Source organism: Armigeres subalbatus, chromosome 2 (genome assembly GCF_024139115.2).
Source record: "Armigeres subalbatus isolate Guangzhou_Male chromosome 2, GZ_Asu_2, whole genome shotgun sequence".
NCBI classification, from domain to species: Eukaryota; Metazoa; Arthropoda; class Insecta; order Diptera; family Culicidae; genus Armigeres; species Armigeres subalbatus.
Window position 1 is genome coordinate 236,381,745 of NC_085140.1, and position 20,845 is coordinate 236,402,589.

The window sequence follows — 20,845 nt, forward strand, 5'->3', positions numbered from 1 at the left end:
TCAACTTTCCCTTTTTTGTCTCCTTTGAGTACTTTAAAAATTTAAAACAAAAATCGAAAAAGTGCTGTTTTTCGGGTGAATTTTTCAGGCCAGTTCACACGTGCAGCACTTTTACGGTTTTTGTTTGCGATTTCAAAAATAGTTAGAGACTTAAGAAATATGGGTTCTTTGGGAAAGTTGACCTCAAATATTTTTTGATGGACTGACGTCAATCTAAAATATAAACCCTGACCAAAAATGTGAAACGGTCGATTCGTATCCAGCTTTCCACGCTCGGTAATGGCGGCTTGTCAGTGTGTAAAAATCCATCCGTCACTGTACTGTTTGACACTAGCTGGAGGAAAACTCACTGGCGAAAAGGCCTTTTTCCCCATCCCCTCACCCAGGAACGCCAGTGAGCCAGTGAGTACAGTGACCGATTGATTTTTGCACATCGACAAGCCGCCATTACCGAGCGTGGAAAGCTGGATATCGAGTGATCGCTAATGTCAAATCACGTCAAATTGATTTTGACGTTTTGCGAAAAGGTGGTTAGGCCAAGAAGAAGAAGGTGCAATCTGCAGGAAAATTCAACAGTTGCAATATTGGTGTAAACATAACGTACACTCTCAAAATATTTCACTCAATGGCTTATGAAAATAACTGAAACATATTAAATTGTCTCAGATTTCTGGAAGTTAACATTAAATTACTCATATACTTTTCAGCAGCGTGTATGTAATTAAGAGTGGCGACACTAAAAGAATTGGAACAAAAGTCATGTCATTCCCATGCAATATCGTGTTCCAAACGAGCAGGAGACCTGTCAAATGCGGCACATGTCGCCACTCTTAAGAGCCCCGCACATAGCATACGTTTGCGTTGCGTTTGACAGTTTTCCCATGGGAAATGTGTCAAACGCAACGCAAACGTATCCTATGTGCGGGGCTCTTTAGTTACATACACTCTGCTTTTCAGATAATACCCGGCCAACCATTCGTCAAACTCCTTCAAAGTTATTTAACTAAAATTGAATGATTTTATCTGTATTTCTTTACACTAAATTATTCACAAAAATGATATAAATCTTAATGAATCGTTATCACAGTTCATGTAAAGTATGATATCAACGCAATGATAAACTTTGACAAAGTATTTCGAATATGAACATCGCTACATCTTTACCACTAAATAAATTGCAATAACGATATGAATATTCATGAAATGTTATCAGATTTCTGATGAAGTACGATCTCAACGTTATGATACATTATGACAACGAATTTTACTGTTAAACATCGCTGCACCTTCACCACTTTTTAGTTCAACGATGCATATCGTTTCATACCAAAACATCGATGGACATTTTGCGGTTTGTTTATATCCCAGAAATGAAGATTAAGAAATTTTCTGAAAAATGATTTGAACGAATGTTGACTGGAACGACATTCGTGTTTCAATTATAAAAGCCATAATATAGATCCATTATGAAAATTAACCGCAGTTGACGTTTTATATGTTTGCATTTAAGTAAATAAGATGAATATGAAAATGGTGTAAAGTGGAAAATAATTTCTCTATATGCACGTGATATTCGAATGAAAATTTCAAGGCTTAGAATGTTAATGCAATTTAGCTACTTACAGTCATCACTTCATTGTGGGCTAATGGTTAAGTTCTCTGGGTTCTCTTTATAACATCATCACTTCAGGTTCGATTCCCGATTAAGCAAATTAATAGAAAAAATGTAAAAGTGAACCTCTGAAGAACCATTTTTTTGTTTTTGTTGATAATTTTGACAGGTCGATAAAGTAGAAGTGTGAAAAAATATGTCTTTTTGGCGGTATCAACTGATATCGATATTTTGGAAAAGATCGATAACAATTTTCCGTGTTTTGACTTTTGACTAATTTAAAATTCTTCGTGGAATGGCATCGATCGCTATCGACGGTTGATATGAAAACCTTTAAAGATCTAAATGAAGAATTTTAAAGAAAATTGAAGAAATGGTTGGTCGGGTACTATTTAATGTGTGAGACATCGAATCTATTGAAGTATTTAGGTGCTCGTAGTGAACTCCAATGGGATTGTAATGCTACGTTTTGACAGGGCAAGTGAATTGAACAACTCAGTTGAATTCAATTGACTTGCCAAAAGTTGAACATGTTCAACTTTCTTTTTGTTCAAGTGAATTGAATTAAGGTGTTTACACGTTCAATTCGCGTTCGATTCAAGCGACTTGCTCAATTCACTTGCCTTGTCTAAACGTAGCATAAAAGTCAGTAAGTGATATCTTACTCAGAAATGAGTGAAGTTTGTTAACTATTATGTGTTTTCTTGCACACACATATACATTGAACAGACGATCTATAAATCATTATGCAGATGGAGTTACTGGTTGGAAAAGGATTACTGCGGTTAAAAAAAAAACCAGTGCACTTGTATGGGTATGCACGTCAGTTTGTCGGTGGAATCACATTAAAATATCATAAAATTACAATACATTTTATTGATGAACATTAAATTCTATTGTTCTTCTATTGTACCAATTGCCTTATTGTTGTCCCAATAAATGTACAATAAAATGTTGACAATAGAATTACAATAAATTGCACTGTAAAAAAAAAAATATTCGAGAAAAAACGGTTTATTGTTAGGGTAACTAACAACCCCTATTTTCTATTGTAAAACTGCCATTTACAATAGGATTTATGGTGGAAAACCATAGTCTTAATTGTTATTCAATTGTGAGTAACAATAGAGTTTATTGTAATTACAATTTAATTTATCGTATTGTTACAATAATTTCTTTTGTAATTCTTTTGGACTTTTTTATTCGGGTATACATTTTAAAGAACGTGAAGCTAGATTTTCTAAATAAACAATATAGGTTGGTATCGTGTTCAAAAGAAATTTCTTTTCTATCTCGATCACATGTTAAATTCCGTTCACTGAATCGGAAAAGTAAAGAATCGAAACAAAGTTCTTACAACAGTATCCACATGAAAAGAACAAACCACAAAATTGGCATTTGTAAGGTTCCCATGCAAAGTAATGGGAACTGTCACTTTACTTTCGGAAAAATATTCTGCTCGATTATTCCGTAAGAAAAGTGACAATTTGCTCCATGCAGATCAGTTGTCAAAATTCCTCTTGGTAATATTGAACAAAATTCCGTAACCTCTCTACTTTTAAGTCGATACTGGCCTTATAAAGTGAACGGCCTTAAAACCAAAGCAACACTCCGCATGGTAAATAGTTAAGGGCGCCAAACAAAGGACTTAAAAACCACTATGGTGCAAATGATTCATGAGACGTTCACTTAAAATAATAATAAATCTCGCTTAATTTTTCAAAAGGACCTAAGTAACATTTTTCGTGATTTAATTTGAATATTGCAATCAATAGACCAATATGAAAGCTTTTGATTGCAAAAACACATTTAATGTGTTTCTCAACAGATATAAAAAGCGGAGTTTTGCTATAGCATAGCATGAGTTTGCTATCCAGCCTTCCACGCTCGGTAATGGCGGCTTGCCGGTGTGAAAAAATCAATCGGTCACTGTAGCATTTGACACTAGCTGGAGGAAAACTCACCGGCGAAAAGGCCTTTTTCCCTTCCCCTCTCCCAGGAACGCCAATGAGCTTTCCTCCAGCTAGTGTCAAATGCTACAGTGACCGAATGATTTTTTCACACCGACAAGCCGCCATTACCGAGCGTGGAAAGCTGGATAGCATGAAGAATCATTTACAAAGCAATCGTTTATGCCAGAAAATAAAAAATCATGGTTTTTGGCTTATAAGCCGCAATCATATGTTGCGCGAGAAGTGTGGGAACCTAACGTAAAAGAGCCCTGCACATCACTCCAAATAATCTAAACGTTATTTCCACCTGAATTTTCAGATACATTTTACGTGCACACGTAGCTGCAAATGTTTCAGAAAATTTAGGTGAAACTTACGTGTTCGGTGAATTCTATTAAAAAATCAGGTCATACTTACCTGATTATAACTTAGAATGAAAATTCTACCGGAAAATCAGGTAAAAGTTACGTGAATTTCAGGTGGAAAAAATCTACGTATGTTTTCAGGTGGAAAGAATGTGCAGATTTTTTTGGGTGATAGGATACATTTGCGTTGCGTTTGACAGTTTTCCCATGGGAAATGTGCGGGACTCAAGAAAAGATATTTTAGTTACTAGATAAAGATGGTCGCTTCGGTTCCCTTTGTTCTGCTGTCCGGAACATGTTGGGTATCAAGCTGTCAAATCGTATGGATTTCCGGACAGCGACGACAGCGACAAACTTTATCTTGTAACTAAAACATCTTTTGACTCAAGTAATCTCATGTTTACAAAAGTTTGAAAAAATTGACCTAACTTTTGGTTAGTTTCTATTCAAAATGAAGCATATTTTACTTAATATTAAGTAAATTTTACTTAATTTAAAAAAAAAATTACCGAATTTTGGGTTTCCACACTAAACCTCCGATTTGAGTGAAAAGAACCTAATATTAGGTACTATATTTAACCGTGCAGAGTACCCATTAATGGGTAAATTCATCTAACCGTGCAGTGCCACATGAAAAGGCCTATAGGCCTTTTAAGTTCAGTCTTCGGCAGTGTCACACAAAGGCCTATATATGAACAAACTTTCTCGGCACCGCAACGCAACGCTAAACATAAATAACTTTTGTTGCTTTTTATTTTATAAAGTGCCAGGCTTTTGTCACATCACTTCAAATTTGTTTGTTTGGAATTATCCGAGAATAATTATTGGTGAATTAAGTTTTAACTTATATAGTGAAGTCTTGACTCTTAAAATTTTCAATCAACGGGACGATGGATGATCAAGGATGTCCGCGCTGCAAAACCACAAAATACCGGAATCCTTCATTGAAGCTTATGGTCAACGTTTGCGGCCACACTTTGTGTGAAAGTTGTGTAGAACTGCTGTTCCTCAAAGGATCTGGTTCCTGTCCAGAATGTAATGTAGCTTTACGGCGAAGTAACTTTCGTGTACAGTTGTTCGAGGATTCAAACGTCGATAAGGAGGTTCAAATCCGGAAGCGGATTTTAAAGGATTTCAACAAAAAAGAGGACGACTTTGCTTCGCTGGCCGAGTACAACGATTACTTAGAGATGATCGAAGAGTTGGTGTTCAACCTGTGCAATAACATCGATATCATCAACACGAACAAACGCATCGAGCAGTACAAGAAGGAAAACAGGGACACAATCCTGAAAAATAAGACCAAACTCAGTAAAGAAGAGCTGGAGCTAGAACAGTTGATCGAAATTGAAAAAGAGCAAACCGACCAGCGGAAGAAAGAATTGGCCATGATCGAAGCAGAAAACCGCAAACAAAAGGCAAAGAACAAGGAAGATCTCATTGATTCGTTGATGGAAAGCTACGAAGATGCCAGCGCAATTGTGGACAAGTTTGCGCAACGGGCGGAACAGCAGGTGATTCCGCTTCCGAAACCATTGGCCCCTCCGGCGCCGAAACAGACCCACTTCTCAACGGGGATCAAGTTCCAGTCGCAACACGGCTTCCTGCCGGTACCCAAAATCGAAGAAGGTCCATCCTATGTGTATGAGACGCAGATCTATCCAAAAGAGGGACCGGCGCAACCTGCCCTTGCTGATATCGATAGCAACGGCTACATTAAGCATATACGGTAAGGATACCACCAACCGAAGGATACCATACCAGCCTTTCTGTGAGTGTATTTTCATTTCTTTACATTCCAGGTGTGAGACTCTCGCTGAGCGAGCAGGCGGATTCAAAACTAATATATCGTGCCTTCGAGCAATCCAGGATGCGCTCGTTGGGTTGTATCACGGGTGCTAATATTAAATTTATTTAATATATATTTGAATTATTTCTTCCTATCATCTTTTTTTGTTAGTTTAAGGACATAGTTGGAAGAGTACCACGATGGCCGTCAATATGGCACCTGACCATCCACGGGTCAACCCCACACCTACCGCACTCCTCTCCCACAAACATTCGAATGCATCGAACAGCTTCGAACAAAAGTTCAATATTCGAATTACTAACCTGTTCACAGCATATGTATTCACTTCCCGTGATAATGAACATGTTTCTCCGAAGAATCCTATGTATTTCGGCTCGAATTATATCATAAATCAGCAATCTTGTGCCAATTTAATAGCCGTTCGCGATTTGGTGGGGTTATCACTGCACTTCACTTCTGCTCAAAGGGCATTGGAAAAATTAAGTTTTTACTCACTTCATCGCACATGAGCAGCCCGATATGTTGATGGAATGCAAGTGAAACATCACTTTTTGAAATCAGTCACTTGTTTGAACCGAAAAATTTATAAAAACTGCTATTTTTGCCGTTTTTGTCGTTTGATGGTTTGGGCTGGTTTAAATAGGGGCTTATCGTGCACAGGTCGTTTGAGGTTTGTATGACTGACAGTTGATATGGCGAGGTTGAATTTAACATTAGTGCTGTCCAATGAGCAGCTCGAAGTAGCTCGAAGTTGTTCCCGTCCTGCTCGTTCTTTTTTGTCAACAAACGGGCCTGAGCGTGACAGGAACAACTTCGAGCTACTTCGAGCTGCTCATTGGACAGCATTATTATTCTGATTGTGGCACTCCGTCATTGGGCGCTGGCGAGGGGGAGACCATATGACTGGATGAAATACCACTTGTCATAAGACAAGTTTGTACAATCCCATTTAATTCACCACTTAATTGTACCTTGACAAATACGTATTTCGACCTCAACAGTAAGGTCGTCTTCAGTGACTCGTTCTTGCCCGACAAAGTGGTGGAATTAAATGGGATTGTACAAACTCGTTTTATGACAAGTGAAAACATTCCACTAAAAAGCTCAAAATAATTTTCTTAACAAAATTGATGAAATATTCAAGAGCTTTAACTCCATAGACAATGCATATTGAATGGTCGTTCCAATAGTTGGAAGTCGATTTTAATCGAGGTTGCCAGTCTTTAGCATCAAGGATGTTATCGATCATTTAGTAATTTGCATTCGATCCACTAGTAACGTAGTTACAGCAATATTTTCAGTAACTTAGACTAAATGATAACGAAATTTCAATAATTTAGTTTAAGTTACTGCTACTAGCGCTATAACTCCGTTATTAGTTGAATTCTAACAACAAACCATCAGGCAGAGTTGTAGAAAAACCTTCGCACTAGAAGTCCACCATACAACACATTTTGAAAATCAGCTTCTGGAATAAGTTATTGACAAAATACTAAATGATCGAACGCAAATTACTTAACGATCGATAACATCCTTGTTTAGCATGATAATCAGGCTTCTCAGTTTAAATTATCAGGAACTTTCTTCAGTGGAGGAAAACAAATAACTAAGTCTTCGGTTAGTTCTGAGAGGTTCTGAGTAAACGACGCATCAGCTGTTTATTGGCTACTCTTTTATAGGAGGTGGTTATAACAGATTACATTGTAATGTTCATTTGAAAGTTCATTATGCCCACTCATTCGAAATGTGGGTTTATATCGGTTGGTCGAATACGACTAGCGACCTACAATTCTCCCCCCTTAAATTATTCAGATTGAATTCATACATTATTCCTAAACTGATTTGGTTGCTGAATAATTAGTAATAAATGAAGTCATTTTTCTTATTCCCTAATCTAATTCTCTTCGAACGCTTAACATCTGGTGTCAGCGGTTTTCTTCGCTTTCCAAGTCTTACAGATGATTTGAAATCTTGATTTTTGTGCCTGTTGTATCCGCATTAGCGGAATTTCACTTTAGAAAGTAAATGTAGCTATACTGTGAACTCATGAATATATTATAATTCATTCCGATCGGAAGTTCCAATACGGATGTATATGTGCTTGGCGATCTCTATAAAGGAAAAAATATACGTTAATAGCTGACTCGATTTCAGACAGAGCTCAGAAACAGTTGTGTGTTATCCTATAAAAATCCTACAAGTATCACTACCTTATTAATCACGGTGAGGGTTTCTGATAAATTAGTGGACGGTATTTAGGGTTGATTCTTCGAACAAGAAAGTGGCGACGAGACAAATACGTTAATCATAGCGCGTGCTTTAGATACTTGGGTTTAGACAAAGTGGTGATTAACACGTGTGCAGATTTTTCAACGAAGTTTCAACCGTTTCAACCGAAAAGCACAATACAGGCTACAGTGTGGTAAAAGCCAGAAAAGTAGCAATCAGTCGACGAAATTGTAATCAATAAAACGCGTGATTTTTAATCCACCAAGGAGCCATATTAGGACGCCAAATTACTCTTTGTTGAGGTCGAGAATACATTATAAAGTGATCTACCGGTGCTGTATGAATAGTCTATTGTAATACGACCAGTGGCTGAAGACATTTTTAATTGCTCCTTTATTGGTTAAGTACACGTGATTCGCTAAAAGTGATTCTTTTCTATTTGAAAGGTTATCATCGCAGTGCCAATTATCACCACATTAACTGGGTGCCTACCCAGTTTAGTACCTAAACACTCTGTCAGCGAGCCATACAATAGGTGCGGCACAAATTGGACGAGACAACTTCGACGACGACGGCATATTCGGGGTGCGAAATTGCAGAACGGATTCGTTACAGTTGGCAAAGGTCAAGCGCCAGCTAGGTGCAGTTTGAACAGCAGTATCGGTGAGTCTCACGTTTGCTTCTATTGAACCTTTCACCCCCATTGTTCCAACAAAAAAAATGGCCCAAATGGCAATGGCTACTACTATCGAGCCATATCGCAGGGGGATTTCATTTGCCGAATGGGTAGAGAGATTGGAATTCTTTTTCGAAGCAAACGATATCCAGGATAATCTGCGTAGACCGCATTTTATCACTTTGGGGGGACCCGTAGTGTATAAAGAAGTGAAACTTTTGTATCCGAACACTAATATCAATGAAGTGCCATATGCAGACATGATTGCCAGACTCAAATCCAGACTTGACAAAACTGAATCAGATTTAATACAAAGATTTAAATTTAATAACCGAGTGCAGCAACCGGATGAATCGGTAGAGGATTTTGTTTTATCGGTTAAGCTGCAAGCGGAGTTTTGTTCCTTCGGAAACTTTAAAGAGCTGGCAATCAGGGACCGAATAGTGGCTGGCATAAGGGAAGCTGCCTTACAGCAGCGACTATTAAACGAGGAAAACTTGACTCTGCCAGCGGCAGAAAAAATCATTACAACATGGGAAATGGCTGGGGCAAATGCCAGAACTTTGGGTGTTTCGGGTACTATAGGGCAATCCTTCAATAAACTATTAAACACTTATGCTGTTGCAAACCAGATTAATGGTCAGATTGCCTCTGTCAGAGGACCCGTAAAACATAGGCTGGGGGTTAGGCCACATAATAATGGATTTTCTAACGAAAAAAGGGGGGCAAATGATAGAAATTTAGGCGAAGGCTTCAGGTCAGCAGATTGGAAAAGAAGGCGTCCTGATTATTCTGGTTACACTTGTGATTTCTGTGGTGCCAAGGGGCATATCAAGCGAAAATGTTTTAGATACATAAACCTCAGACGCAATGCAGTCAACCTGGTGCAATCTCCACAACCAGGACCCAGCACCGACACAAATTTGAATGAGCTAATGAACCGAATGACGACCAACGATCTAGGAAGCGACGATGAAGACGACAACAACGAGTCAGGTGAATTTTCGTGCATGTTAGTGACGTCAATAAACAGAATAAGTGAGCCATTCTTGATTGATTTAGCCATCGAAGGGCATTTAGTTACAATGGAAGTAGATTGTGGGTCTGCAGTATCGGTAATAAACAGAGAACAGTATTTGAATCAGTTTGACAAACCTTTGCAAAAGTGCACGAAACAATTAATTGTAGTAAATGGTGCTAAACTGAAAATCGAGGGTGAAGTTTTAGTAAGTGCTAATTACCAAGGAAGGGAAGCTAACCTCAAGCTATTAGTATTGCGTTGCGACAACAATTTTATTCCTCTGCTTGGTCGCACTTGGTTGGATTTTTTTTTCCCAACTTGGAGGGAATATTTTTCAAAATTATCTGTGATAAATAAAGTGACGGAGCATGATAATGCTAAACTAATTTGTGATATTAAGCATAAGTATGGTAATGTTTTTAAAAAAGATTTTTCTTCACCCATTATTGGCTATGAAGCGGATTTAGTTTTAAAACAGGATTCACCAATTTTCAGAAGGGCTTATGATGTACCCTATAGATTGCGAGACAAGGTTTCATCTTATTTAGTAAAATTAGAAGAACAAAAAGTAATTACCCCGGTGAAAACAAGTGAATGGGCTTCCCCGGTGGTGGTAGTGATGAAGAAAAATAATGATATTAGACTGGTGATCGACTGCAAGGTGTCGATCAACAAGCAAATTATACCAAATACGTACCCACTGCCTACAGCGCAGGATGTGTTCGCGGGCTTGGCCGGTAGGAAAATCTTTTGTGCCCTGGATTTGGAGGGAGCATATACTCAACTGGAATTGTCTAAAAAGTCTAAGAAGTTCATGGTTATTAATACAATCAAAGGACTGTATGTGTACCATAGATTACCCCAAGGGGCCTCATCTAGCGCATCCATTTTCCAACAAGTTATGGAACAAGTTCTGAAGGATATTGAGTATGTCTATGTCTACTTGGATGACGTATTGATTGCCGGTAAAGACTTGGAGGAATGTCATAAAAAACTCGATTTGGTATTGAAGCGCCTGGAGGAAGCAAACATTAAAGTAAACTGGGAAAAATGTAAATTTTTTGTGGAAGAGTTAAATTTTTTGGGTCATGTTATCGGTGAAGGTGGTTTAAGGCCATGTTTAGACAAAATTGAAACAATACAAAAGGCAAAAATACCAGAGAATGTTACAGAACTAAAATCTTTCTTAGGCTTGGTGAACTATTATAATAAATTTATTCCGCATTTATCATCAAATTTATATTATTTATATAACCTTTTAAGAAAGGGTGTTAAATTCATCTGGGATAAAAACTGTAACGATGCATTTGAAAATAGTAAAAAGGCGCTTTTGAAGGCTGACTTGTTGGAATTTTATGATCCTAATAAAGATATAGTGGTGGTATCGGATGCTTCAGGGTATGGATTAGGAGGGGTGATTGCGCATATGATTGATGGGGCTGAAAAGCCAATTTCGTTTACCTCATTTTCTCTAAACGATGCCCAGAAAGCCTACCCTATACTACATCTGGAAGCTTTGGCATTGGTATGTACGGTGAAGAAATTTCACAAATACCTATATGGTAAAAATTCTTGGTGTATACAGATCACAAACCATTGGTGGGTATCTTTGGGAAAGCGGGCAAAAACTCGATTTTTGTTACAAGAATTCAGCGGTTTGTCCTGGAGCTATCTATTTACGACTTTGATATCCAATACAGACCATCGGCCAAAATGGGTAATGCCGATTTTTGTTCCCGGTTTCCATTAAAATATGAAGTACCAAAAGAATATGATATGGGTTGCGTAAGTAGCATAAATTTTAGCGATGAATTTCCATTAAACTTCACGGCCATAGCGCGTAAAACATTGAGTGACGAATTTCTTCAATCGATCATCGGCTTTTTGGCGAATGGTTGGCCTAAACGAATAGATAAGCGGTTTATAGATGTTTGTTCAAATCAACATGAGCTAGAAGTAACACAAGGGTGTTTATTATACAAAGAAAGAGTAGTAATCCCGCAAAATATGCATATACAAATTTTAACTCTATTGCACGGCAACCATTCAGGGATAGTCAAGATGAAACAGCAGGCAAGGCGATACGTATACTGGTTTGGGATAAATTCGGATATTGAACGGTTTGTAGCTGGTTGTGATATATGTAGCTCCTTGGCAATATTACCGAAACCAAAGGTAGAATCCAAATGGATTCCTACTACGAGACCGTTCAGCCGTATCCATATAGACTTTTTCTATTTCAACCATCAAACTTTTCTTCTGATCGTGGACAGTTATTCAAAATGGCTCGAGGTAGAATGGATGAAAAAAGGAACAGAATGCAATCAGGTGCTATTAAAATTGGTGGAAATGTTCTCCAGGTTTGGTCTGCCCGATGTTTTGGTGTCAGATGGAGGTCCTCCATTTAATTCGCATCATTTTAAACATTTCTTAGAAAAACAAGGGATTATTGTTTTGAAAAGTCCACCATATCATCCGTCTAGCAATGGCCAAGCGGAAAGATTGGTGAAAACAGTAAAAGAAGTGCTTAAGAAGTTTTTATTAGACCCTGAGATGATGGAGTTAAGGTTGGAGGACCAAATAAGTTTATTTTTATTCAATTACCGCAATACTGCATCACAAGAGGGGAAGTTCCCATCGGAAAAAATATTTTCGTACACCCCGAAAACCCTAATCGATCTAATTAACCCCAAAAAAAGCTATAAAGAGTTTCTTGGAGCACCTCCTGAGATTGATGAAGATAAGTCAAGGTATAATGTGACTAAATACAGGTCAACTGACGCCTTAGACGAACTCACTGAGGGAGATGAGGTGTGGTATAAAAACCACTACCCTAACATACCTAAACGATGGATAAAGGCGACGTTTTTAAAAAAATATTCGTTGAATACTTTTCAGATTACCATTGGAAACGTCCCGGTCATGGCTCATCGCAACCAGCTAAGAGTCAGTAAAAGCTCATCATATTCGCTTCGGCCCAAGATCTCCATTTCGATGAAGGAAGTTGGAAAGTCACCCAGGGTGAATCGCGCCTGGACAATAATGGACTTCCGGTGGTACTTGTTCGGGTTGATAGAGGACAGGACGAATTACACTCGAGCGATGGGGCAGGCTAATCGCTGATATTCCCATTCGAATCAATCAGGATGGTAACGAGTCGCGATCCGGGGATGGAGGCAGGGAACTCCCTGAGAAGGCCGTTCGAATGAGAAGGAAGCGTAAGCGAGATACACGGATAAAGGAGCCTGTAAATGACGATCTACGTAGGTCGAAGCGAGTTAAAATGATGAATAGAAACAGTGATTATGTGTATGATAAATGGTAGCGATGAATTATGTAATCTACAATATCTGAGTTAGACTATATGTAGATATCAAACGAATTGTACCATATCAGTAATTCTGAATTCTGAATTTTTAAATATGAGCTTGTTGAAAACATTAGTAAAATTAACAAAGTTCATTTCGAACTCAATTATAGAAGGAAGAGCTGTTGTATCCGCATTAGCGGAATTTCACTTTAGAAAGTAAATGTAGCTATACTGTGAACTCATGAATATATTATAATTCATTCCGATCGGAAGTTCCAATACCAGGGCTGGTAGCAAGTCACTTTTTAGTGACTTGGTCACTATTTTGAGCCTAGTCACTAAAAAGTCACTATTTGCATCCAAAAGTCACTAAAGTCACTATTTTTCGGAAAATGGTCACTAAAGTCACTATTTTCGCACCACCGTTTGTTAAAAAAAAAGTTCAAAATAAAAATCATTTGTATCTACCATTATCATTAACCAAATCAAATGTAAATCTGTTGGCAAAATATATAAAGTTTGAAAAATTGCTCCAAGACCGTCTTATGAAAGGCAGAGTGGGTTCGAATCATGGACTTCGGGATCAAGAGACACACAGACAGACCACTCAGCAAAGCTTGGGCATACGTTTAGGCAACTCCATATATAAAGCGCAGGATTGTTACGACTACGAGGATTTCGCGATTTTCGCGGTTTTTGCTATTCTCGCGGATATGATGCGGATTTACATAACGGATTTAGTTTTGGGTGGAAATTTAATAAATAAGGAGCGTAGGGTTTTGTTTTCGATAGCAAAATGTCGTTGAGAAGGGACTCCACATTTGAAGTCTATGCTTACCCAATTTTTTGGATATTTCCAAGCCATTATTGAATGCATTATACTCTTGAGCACTCGTTTAACAAGCATTTTAAGGGTAAGAACTTCACTTGTTGTCATTTTTCATCGTTTCTGAATATCCATTTTTTGTCACGTAAATTTTAACATAATTCCGAGATATTTCTTAGTTTCTGATTGATTAACCCCTCTACGACGAACCACACAGCATGATATTGTCGGCGTAGCACCACATTAGAATTCGGACATCGGGACTTCCGAACCGAACTTTCTTCCGAAGTTTTATCTGTCAAACTAATTGATGCGTTGTTTAGCGCATCTTTAGGCGAATCCAGCGCACTACTTCCTAAGTTGGGTAAGTTGCCTGTATCTAGAGAAAAATCCACCTTCGTTATAAAAAGCTTCCTAACTTTGTTTCTCTTAGAGGAACTTTCACTGTAATTTCTGTAGCGATGACCGCATAAATCTTTATGTAAAATTCCGTAAAAATTCCGCCTTGAATTTGGGAAATAATTTTCGGAAGGTTTTTCTTAGGAATTCACCAAACAATATCTACAGGAATTCAATATTTTTTCAGGGATTCGCGGAGAAGTTTTTATAGTAATTGACGTGCAGTTTCCGCGGAAATTCCTGAAAGACAGCAGGAATGCCTACAAAATATTCTGCCTTGAATTTATGGTATGAAAGAATTTCCGGAAGTTTTTGTGCTGACATTCGCCAGGAATTGGAATTTCCGTTTGAACTCCTGGAGAAAGATTTCACAAGGATTGAAGTATTTTCTGCACAATTTCTGAAAAAAATTCTAGAAATTTTCACAAGGTTTTCCACAAGGCAGAAAAACAACTTCCGCTGAAATTTCTGAAAAAAAATCAGAGTTTTCCGAAGCAATTTCTGCATCAAATTCAAGATTTTGGATCACATTTCACGAAACTTGAAACCGAGATCAGGGTCTCGAAAAAACAAATGGCAAATGGACTCTATATGTATTTAAATTTGTTTCAATTAAAAATGTTATTTTTAATTATTAAAAATCGTATTTTAAAAATGTCATCATAATTTTGGATTCTTTAGGTTTTTTTTATCAATTTTTCCTTATAAAGATTCATAAGCTTTGTTTCATAAGCATAAGTTTCACGAGCTCATGTTCAACTTTATGACCACAATGCTGTAGAGCTTGCTCCAAAATCGTTGTTGAAATTATAAGCATAGTTCAGTGTAACAACTTGTAACTCGTTACCTGCTCCTATGTGTTACGGAATAAAGTTTACCATGGTCATATTGCTAGCCTCTGGATGTCCCAACGAATACCTTCCTCAATATCCAACTCTGTGGTATTTATGATGGTGTCGCCAAGTCGGTTGTCCCCTGCTAAGATCCATCCTCTCCCTAGTTAAGATGAAGATGCACACGACCAGCAGTAGTAATCCTCATGATATTGTAATTTTTGTCTTCTCTTGATTTCTGATAGCATTCTAATGAGGATTTGAAAAAACTTGATATCCCTAGTTTCCGATCTACTACGAGTTACACATTAACAATACGAATGCCACTCAGCTCACTACCTGGTTAGTACTTCATACAAAAGTCACTGTTTGGTCACCTTTTCTGCTTCTGAAAGTCACTATTTGGTCACTTTTTTCGTCATTGTTGGTCACTAAGTCACTATTATGAACGGCATTTATCGCTACCAGCCCTGCAATACGGATGTATATGTGCTTGGCGATCTCTATAAAGGAAAAAATATACGTTAATAGCTGACTCGATTTCAGACAGAGCTCAGAAACAGTTGTGTGTTATCCTATAAAAATCCTACAAGTATCACTACCTTATTAATCACGGTGAGGGTTTCTGATAAATTAGTGGACGGTATTTAGGGTTGATTCTTCGAACAAGAAAGTGCCGACTATGATACTCAGTTGCACTTGGTCTGATATCACTTGAGACGCAGGTATTGAGAGCGTGGACTGGACGGGCGCATCGAAAATGAAGGAATCTGATGCAAAACCGTAAAAATCCTCCTCATCGGTTTCGATTTGTTGCTGGTTGGTGGTGCTTGCTGAGTCAACTGTAGAATTTCGATCGAAATAAACATTTGTACTTCGTTGGAGGGTTTCTTCAACTAGGCGCAACTGTTGTCTATGGGCCGAAAGTAGACGGCCGCCCAGCGAAATCTGGAAAACATTGGGAGACAATCTTTTAATAAACTTAGTTCTCAACCATCGTCTAATGTCAGTGGGGTTATGATTCTTATAATACACTGGATCCCCTGCGGTCAGTTTTGTTAAAGGGTCATGTACAGAAATATCGGTATTTCGTTCAAAACTAACTTCGTCATGCTGTTTAGGAGTTAAATGCTTTCTATAGGAACGTTTAGGGTTAATAAGATCCAAATTGGTTTTGGGTTTGAATGTAAATACTCTCTCCGAAGGTTATTGTCCATCTTCTAAGCAGATGTTTCTATAATTGAATAAGAAGTTATACATTCTTTCCTCTGTGTCCAATGATTGCATCTGCGGGTCAAGTAAGTATTTTTTGAACACCTCCTTTATCAGTCTTACCATCCGTTCCGCTTGTCCATTACTCTGAGGATTGTATGGAGGACTCTTCATCACTTTGATTCCTTGATTCTCAAGAAATTTTATGAATGGGAATGAGTTGAATGGGGGGCCTCCATCTGTGACAACTACGTCCGGCAACCCAAATCTGGCAAAAATGGCTGTAAACTTCTTTATTACTTTTTTACTATCCGTTCCTTTTGACATAAACTCTAATTCCAACCATTTGGAATTACTGTCAACCACTAGCAAAAAAACTTTCTGTTGGAAATAAAAAAAATCGGCATGTAACCGACTAAATGGCCGGGTTGTTGGAATCCAAGAACTGGTCGACTTCGGCTTTTGTGCGATATACATTTCATTGCATGTGCGACATGATTTAATAAAGTTCTCAATATCTTTGTTTAGTCCAAACCAGTAAACACACCTACGAGCTAACTGTTTCATTTTCGGAACTCCTGTTTGATTCTTATGTAGCATCTTTAGTATGGGGCCCTGTAGCGTAAGGGGAATAATAACCCTATCTTGAAACAAAATGCAGCCTTCCACTACTTCAAGATCCTGGTAGTGTGTGTGAACATCCTTAAACTCAGTTTTTGGTTTGTCTGGCCAACCATGTTCTATATACATTGCAACTTGTTGGAGAAATTTATCCTCGGCTGTTTCACTTGCTATATGCTGGTAATCTATAGGTAATTCAGATGAAAAATTCAAATTTTTTATATATTCTCGCTGTAAGGACTTGGGTACCTCCTCTGGTAAAGGGAATCGGGAGCAAAAATCGGCGTTTCCCATTTTAGAAGATGGCCGATACACTATATCGAAATCATATATTGAGAGCTCCATCACATATCGTTGTAGTCTAGTAACATACATTGAATTCCTCCCTTCTTTTCCGAAAATACCAATAAGGGGCTTATGGTCGGTAAATATGGTAAATTTATGTCCGTATAAAAATTTATGGAACTTTTTTACCGTGCTCACGACCGCTAAAGCTTCCAAATGTAGTATCGGATACTTTTGTTGAGCATTATTCAAAGAAAAAGACGTAAAAGAGATTGGCTTCTCTATTCCATCAATTTCGTGAGCAATTACTCCACCGATACCGTAACTGGAAGCGTCAGAAATTACCACCAAAGGTTTTTTCGGATCGTAGAATTCTAAAAGATTTCCATTCAAGAGGTAAGCCTTACATTCATCAAATGTCCTTTGACAAACATCTGTCCAAGCGAAACGGACATTATTTTTTAGTAATTTGTAAAGACTACTCAACCGAGAAGACAAATGAGGAATGAATTTTCCATAAAAGTTTAAAAGACCGAGAAATGCTTTCAACTCCGTTACATTCCGAGGCGGTTGCACTGCACGGATCGTTTCTACCTTATTTGGACAAGGCATTAAACCTTTGTCTGTAATAATATGCCCTAGATATGGCAAGTTATTTACAAAAAATTTGCATTTAGTAAGGTTAACTTTTATATTTGCCTTGGAAAGTCGATCTAGAACTGTCAAAAGATTATTTTTGCAATCCTCAAAGTCTACTCCTGCAATTAAAACATCATCTAAATAACAAATTACAAACGGCAAACCTTTTAAAACTTGATCCATCACCTTCTGAAAAATTGAGGCGCTTGATGAGGCCCCTTGAGGTAGCCTTTTATAGGTATATAGTCCTTTGAGCGTATTGATCACCATGAATTTTTGAGACCTTTTGGATAATTCCAATTGCGTGTAAGCTCCTGCAAGATCTAAAGAGCGAAAATCTTAGCACCAGCCAAGGATGCAAACAAATCCTGCGCATTTGGCAAAGGGTAAGTACTAGGAACTATTAACTTGTTTATTGAAGCCTTGCAGTCTATAACCAAACGAATATCTTGATTATTTTTAACCACCACTACAACTGGGGAAGCCCATTCACTTGCTTCTACTGGTGTAATAACTCCATCCTTTTCCAATGCATCTATGTGATCAATCACTTTTTGTCTAAGCCCTAAAGGAACTTCATAGGCTTTTCTGAAAATCGGTTTATCCTCCTTCAGCATCAAATCACCCTTAAACCCAACAATAGGATCAATAAAACTCTTGTTAAAAATGTGACTGAACTTACGCTTCACTTCGTCCACCGTGGTTTCGATTGTTCTATCCGAAACATGACCAACCAACTCGCTTGAAAATGTTCTACGCCATGCCGGGAAAAACACATCTAGCCATTTCCTTCCAAAAAGCGGGACAATCCTACGTGAGCGCTTAATATTCTTCAGGACCACCAGCTCTAGACCTCGCTCACGCATTCCGTTCACCGTTACAGAAACTCTCACACATCCCAACACTTCCAAATTGGCGCCATCTACTACTATTAGTCTGTTGTTGTATGGTTCCAAGGACAAATAATCGAACTTGTCTCTGTAATCCTGCTCATCTATCACGCTTACACCCGAACCACAATCGACTTCCATCTTTAAACTTGCACGTTCAACTATCGGGTGCAAAAAACATGGCTCATTTAGCCACTTAACTGAGAAGATTTTCATGCAACCCTCTTCTGACTCGGAATCACTTCTGTTAAGATCTTGTTTGAGACGTTTGAAATAGTCAGTGTTACTCGTAGCTGGAGGTTGTGGAGTATCAACAAATTTTACATGAAGCTTCTTTTTCTTTTTCAATTCATAGCAGTACTTTTTAGTATGCCCTTTTTTACTGCAAAAACTGCAAAAATATGGCTTCCTAGGCGTCGGAGAAGATCTACTGCTACTTCTACTAAGGCTTCTACTTCTACTTCTATTGCGCCTATGATAGCTTTTATTCCAGTGTTCCTTACTTCTGGGATGTCGCGCTGAATAGATCTCTCTTCTATTATCATCTACCTTTGCTACCACCGTAAGATTATTGCTATTCATCATTCTTGTTCGCGCACCTGCGCATTCACGATTCACGATTATTTTTTCTACCTTCGCCAAAGTCAAATCTTCCTCTTCTAGCAGCCTTTGTTGTACTTGTTTATCAGAAACTCCCATCACCAATTTATCCCTAATTGCAGTTTCCTTAAAAGCGCCAAATTCGCAACTTTCCGCTTGAAGTTTGACTTTTAAAATAAAATCCTCAGCAGCTTCTGATTCGCCTTGCACCATGTTGTAGAACTTATAGCGTTGGAACATATCTGTATCAACTTTGTCAAATCTGCGCTTCAAAGAGTCCACTATTGTCTCATAAGTCTTTGTTGAAAGATCAACACCAGGGTGCAAAAGCTTAAGTTCACTGTAAGTCTCTCGACCACATAAACCCAGAAAATAAGCGAGTTTTTCATCTTCTTCAATTTTATTAATTTTAAAAATCCATTCTATTTGTTCCACATACTGGGCAAAACTGGTGGAGCCCGGGACATAAGCTTCAATGGAACCGATTAAAGGCATTTTTATCTAATGCAAAAAAAAGGATGAATCCCAGAAAAAACAAAATCTGACTATACGGTTCTATTTAAAAATCAATTGTAAAAACAAACAAAACAAACAAAAACCACATACCTTTGTGTACAATCTTTAAGATGGTCCAATCACAAAATGGCTCGAATTAACTCGATCCTCCAGCCTTCTGTACAAAATGTCCAACCACAGCAGCAGCAACCAACGACCAACCAAAGCAACAGCAACGAAAACGTCCTTCAGCCTTTCCGAAATACCACCAATTTTTGTTCCTTACACCCTCTTGCACCTGGTGATACTTTCACTTCGGGGGAACTAAAACACAGCGCCTAAGCAAAGATCATAAAAACGGCGATTAAATACACACCACACGATCTGCCAGACATAAGCGTTTAACAAAAAAAACTATGGTGACAAAAACTGCTCACCGTTATTGTTCTATTACGCGATGGCCTCCTCAATAATAGCAACACCCATAATAGCACAGAGGAACAAAAGTACAAATTCCAGCAGCAGGCTGTTACTATTTACCAATGGCTATTCAATGCACACAGTATGGCAAACAAATGGGGCTATTAATCACTTTCACCAGAAGTTTTTTTTACTACACCATCACTTTCCGATCTTATCCTCGTCGCCACTTTAAATTATCAGGAACTTTCTTCAGTGGAGGAAAACAAATAACTAAGTCTTCGGTTAGTTCTGAGTAAACGACGCATCAGCTGTTTATTGGCTACTCTTTTATAGGAGGTGGTTATAACAGATTACACTGTAATGTTCATTTGAAAGTTCATTATGCCCACTCATTCGAAATGTGGGTTTATATCGGTTGGTCGAATACGACTAGCGACCTACACTCAGAAGGAATCAGTGAAACGTGTAATTCAACAAAATAGCCAGAATTTGTCTGTGATATCTGCACCAGGGGCAGATACTTCGTACAGAAAGTGTGACATGGGGGTGAGCGGGATATAGGGTAAAATGCCCAATAGTGGACCCCCTAGTAGCGGAATTTTGCTCTTCCTGTCATACGGCTTAGAAATTTTCAAAATATTAACTCT

General features: G+C 38.1%; 3 protein-coding genes across 4 annotated transcripts; 2 read left to right on the top strand and 1 right to left on the bottom strand.

Annotated features, from left to right (window-relative positions):
- Positions 1-4,612: 4,612 nt before the first annotated feature.
- Positions 4,613-5,872, top strand: LOC134211932 (CDK-activating kinase assembly factor MAT1-like). The gene is made up of 2 exons (XM_062689347.1): positions 4,613-5,658; positions 5,732-5,872. The coding sequence occupies exons 1-2, from the start codon at positions 4,820-4,822 to the stop codon at positions 5,829-5,831; spliced, it is 939 nt and encodes a 312-aa protein (XP_062545331.1). The 5' UTR covers positions 4,613-4,819; the 3' UTR covers positions 5,832-5,872.
- A 2,781-nt stretch (positions 5,873-8,653) lies between these two features.
- Positions 8,654-12,788, top strand: LOC134215821 (uncharacterized). Its single transcript, XM_062694932.1, has 2 exons — positions 8,654-9,870; positions 12,564-12,788. The coding sequence occupies exons 1-2, from the start codon at positions 8,689-8,691 to the stop codon at positions 12,786-12,788; spliced, it is 1,407 nt and encodes a 468-aa protein (XP_062550916.1). The 5' UTR covers positions 8,654-8,688.
- Positions 12,789-14,780: 1,992 nt separating this feature from the next.
- Positions 14,781-20,641, bottom strand: LOC134211931 (uncharacterized protein K02A2.6-like). Of its 2 annotated transcripts, XM_062689346.1 has the most exons (3): positions 18,473-20,641; positions 15,636-15,981; positions 14,782-15,536 (listed from the first exon to the last, which is right to left on the bottom strand). In XM_062689346.1, exons 1-2 carry the CDS (start codon positions 19,773-19,775, stop codon positions 15,947-15,949), a joined length of 1,338 nt encoding a protein of 445 aa, XP_062545330.1. In that variant the 5' UTR covers positions 19,776-20,641; the 3' UTR covers positions 14,782-15,536; positions 15,636-15,946. The 2 variants fall into 2 exon arrangements, with proteins under 2 accessions (XP_062545329.1, XP_062545330.1); XM_062689345.1 differs by lacking the exon at positions 18,473-20,641 and having other exon boundaries at positions 14,781-15,536; positions 15,636-18,119.
- Between the last annotated feature and the right edge of the window lie 204 nt (positions 20,642-20,845).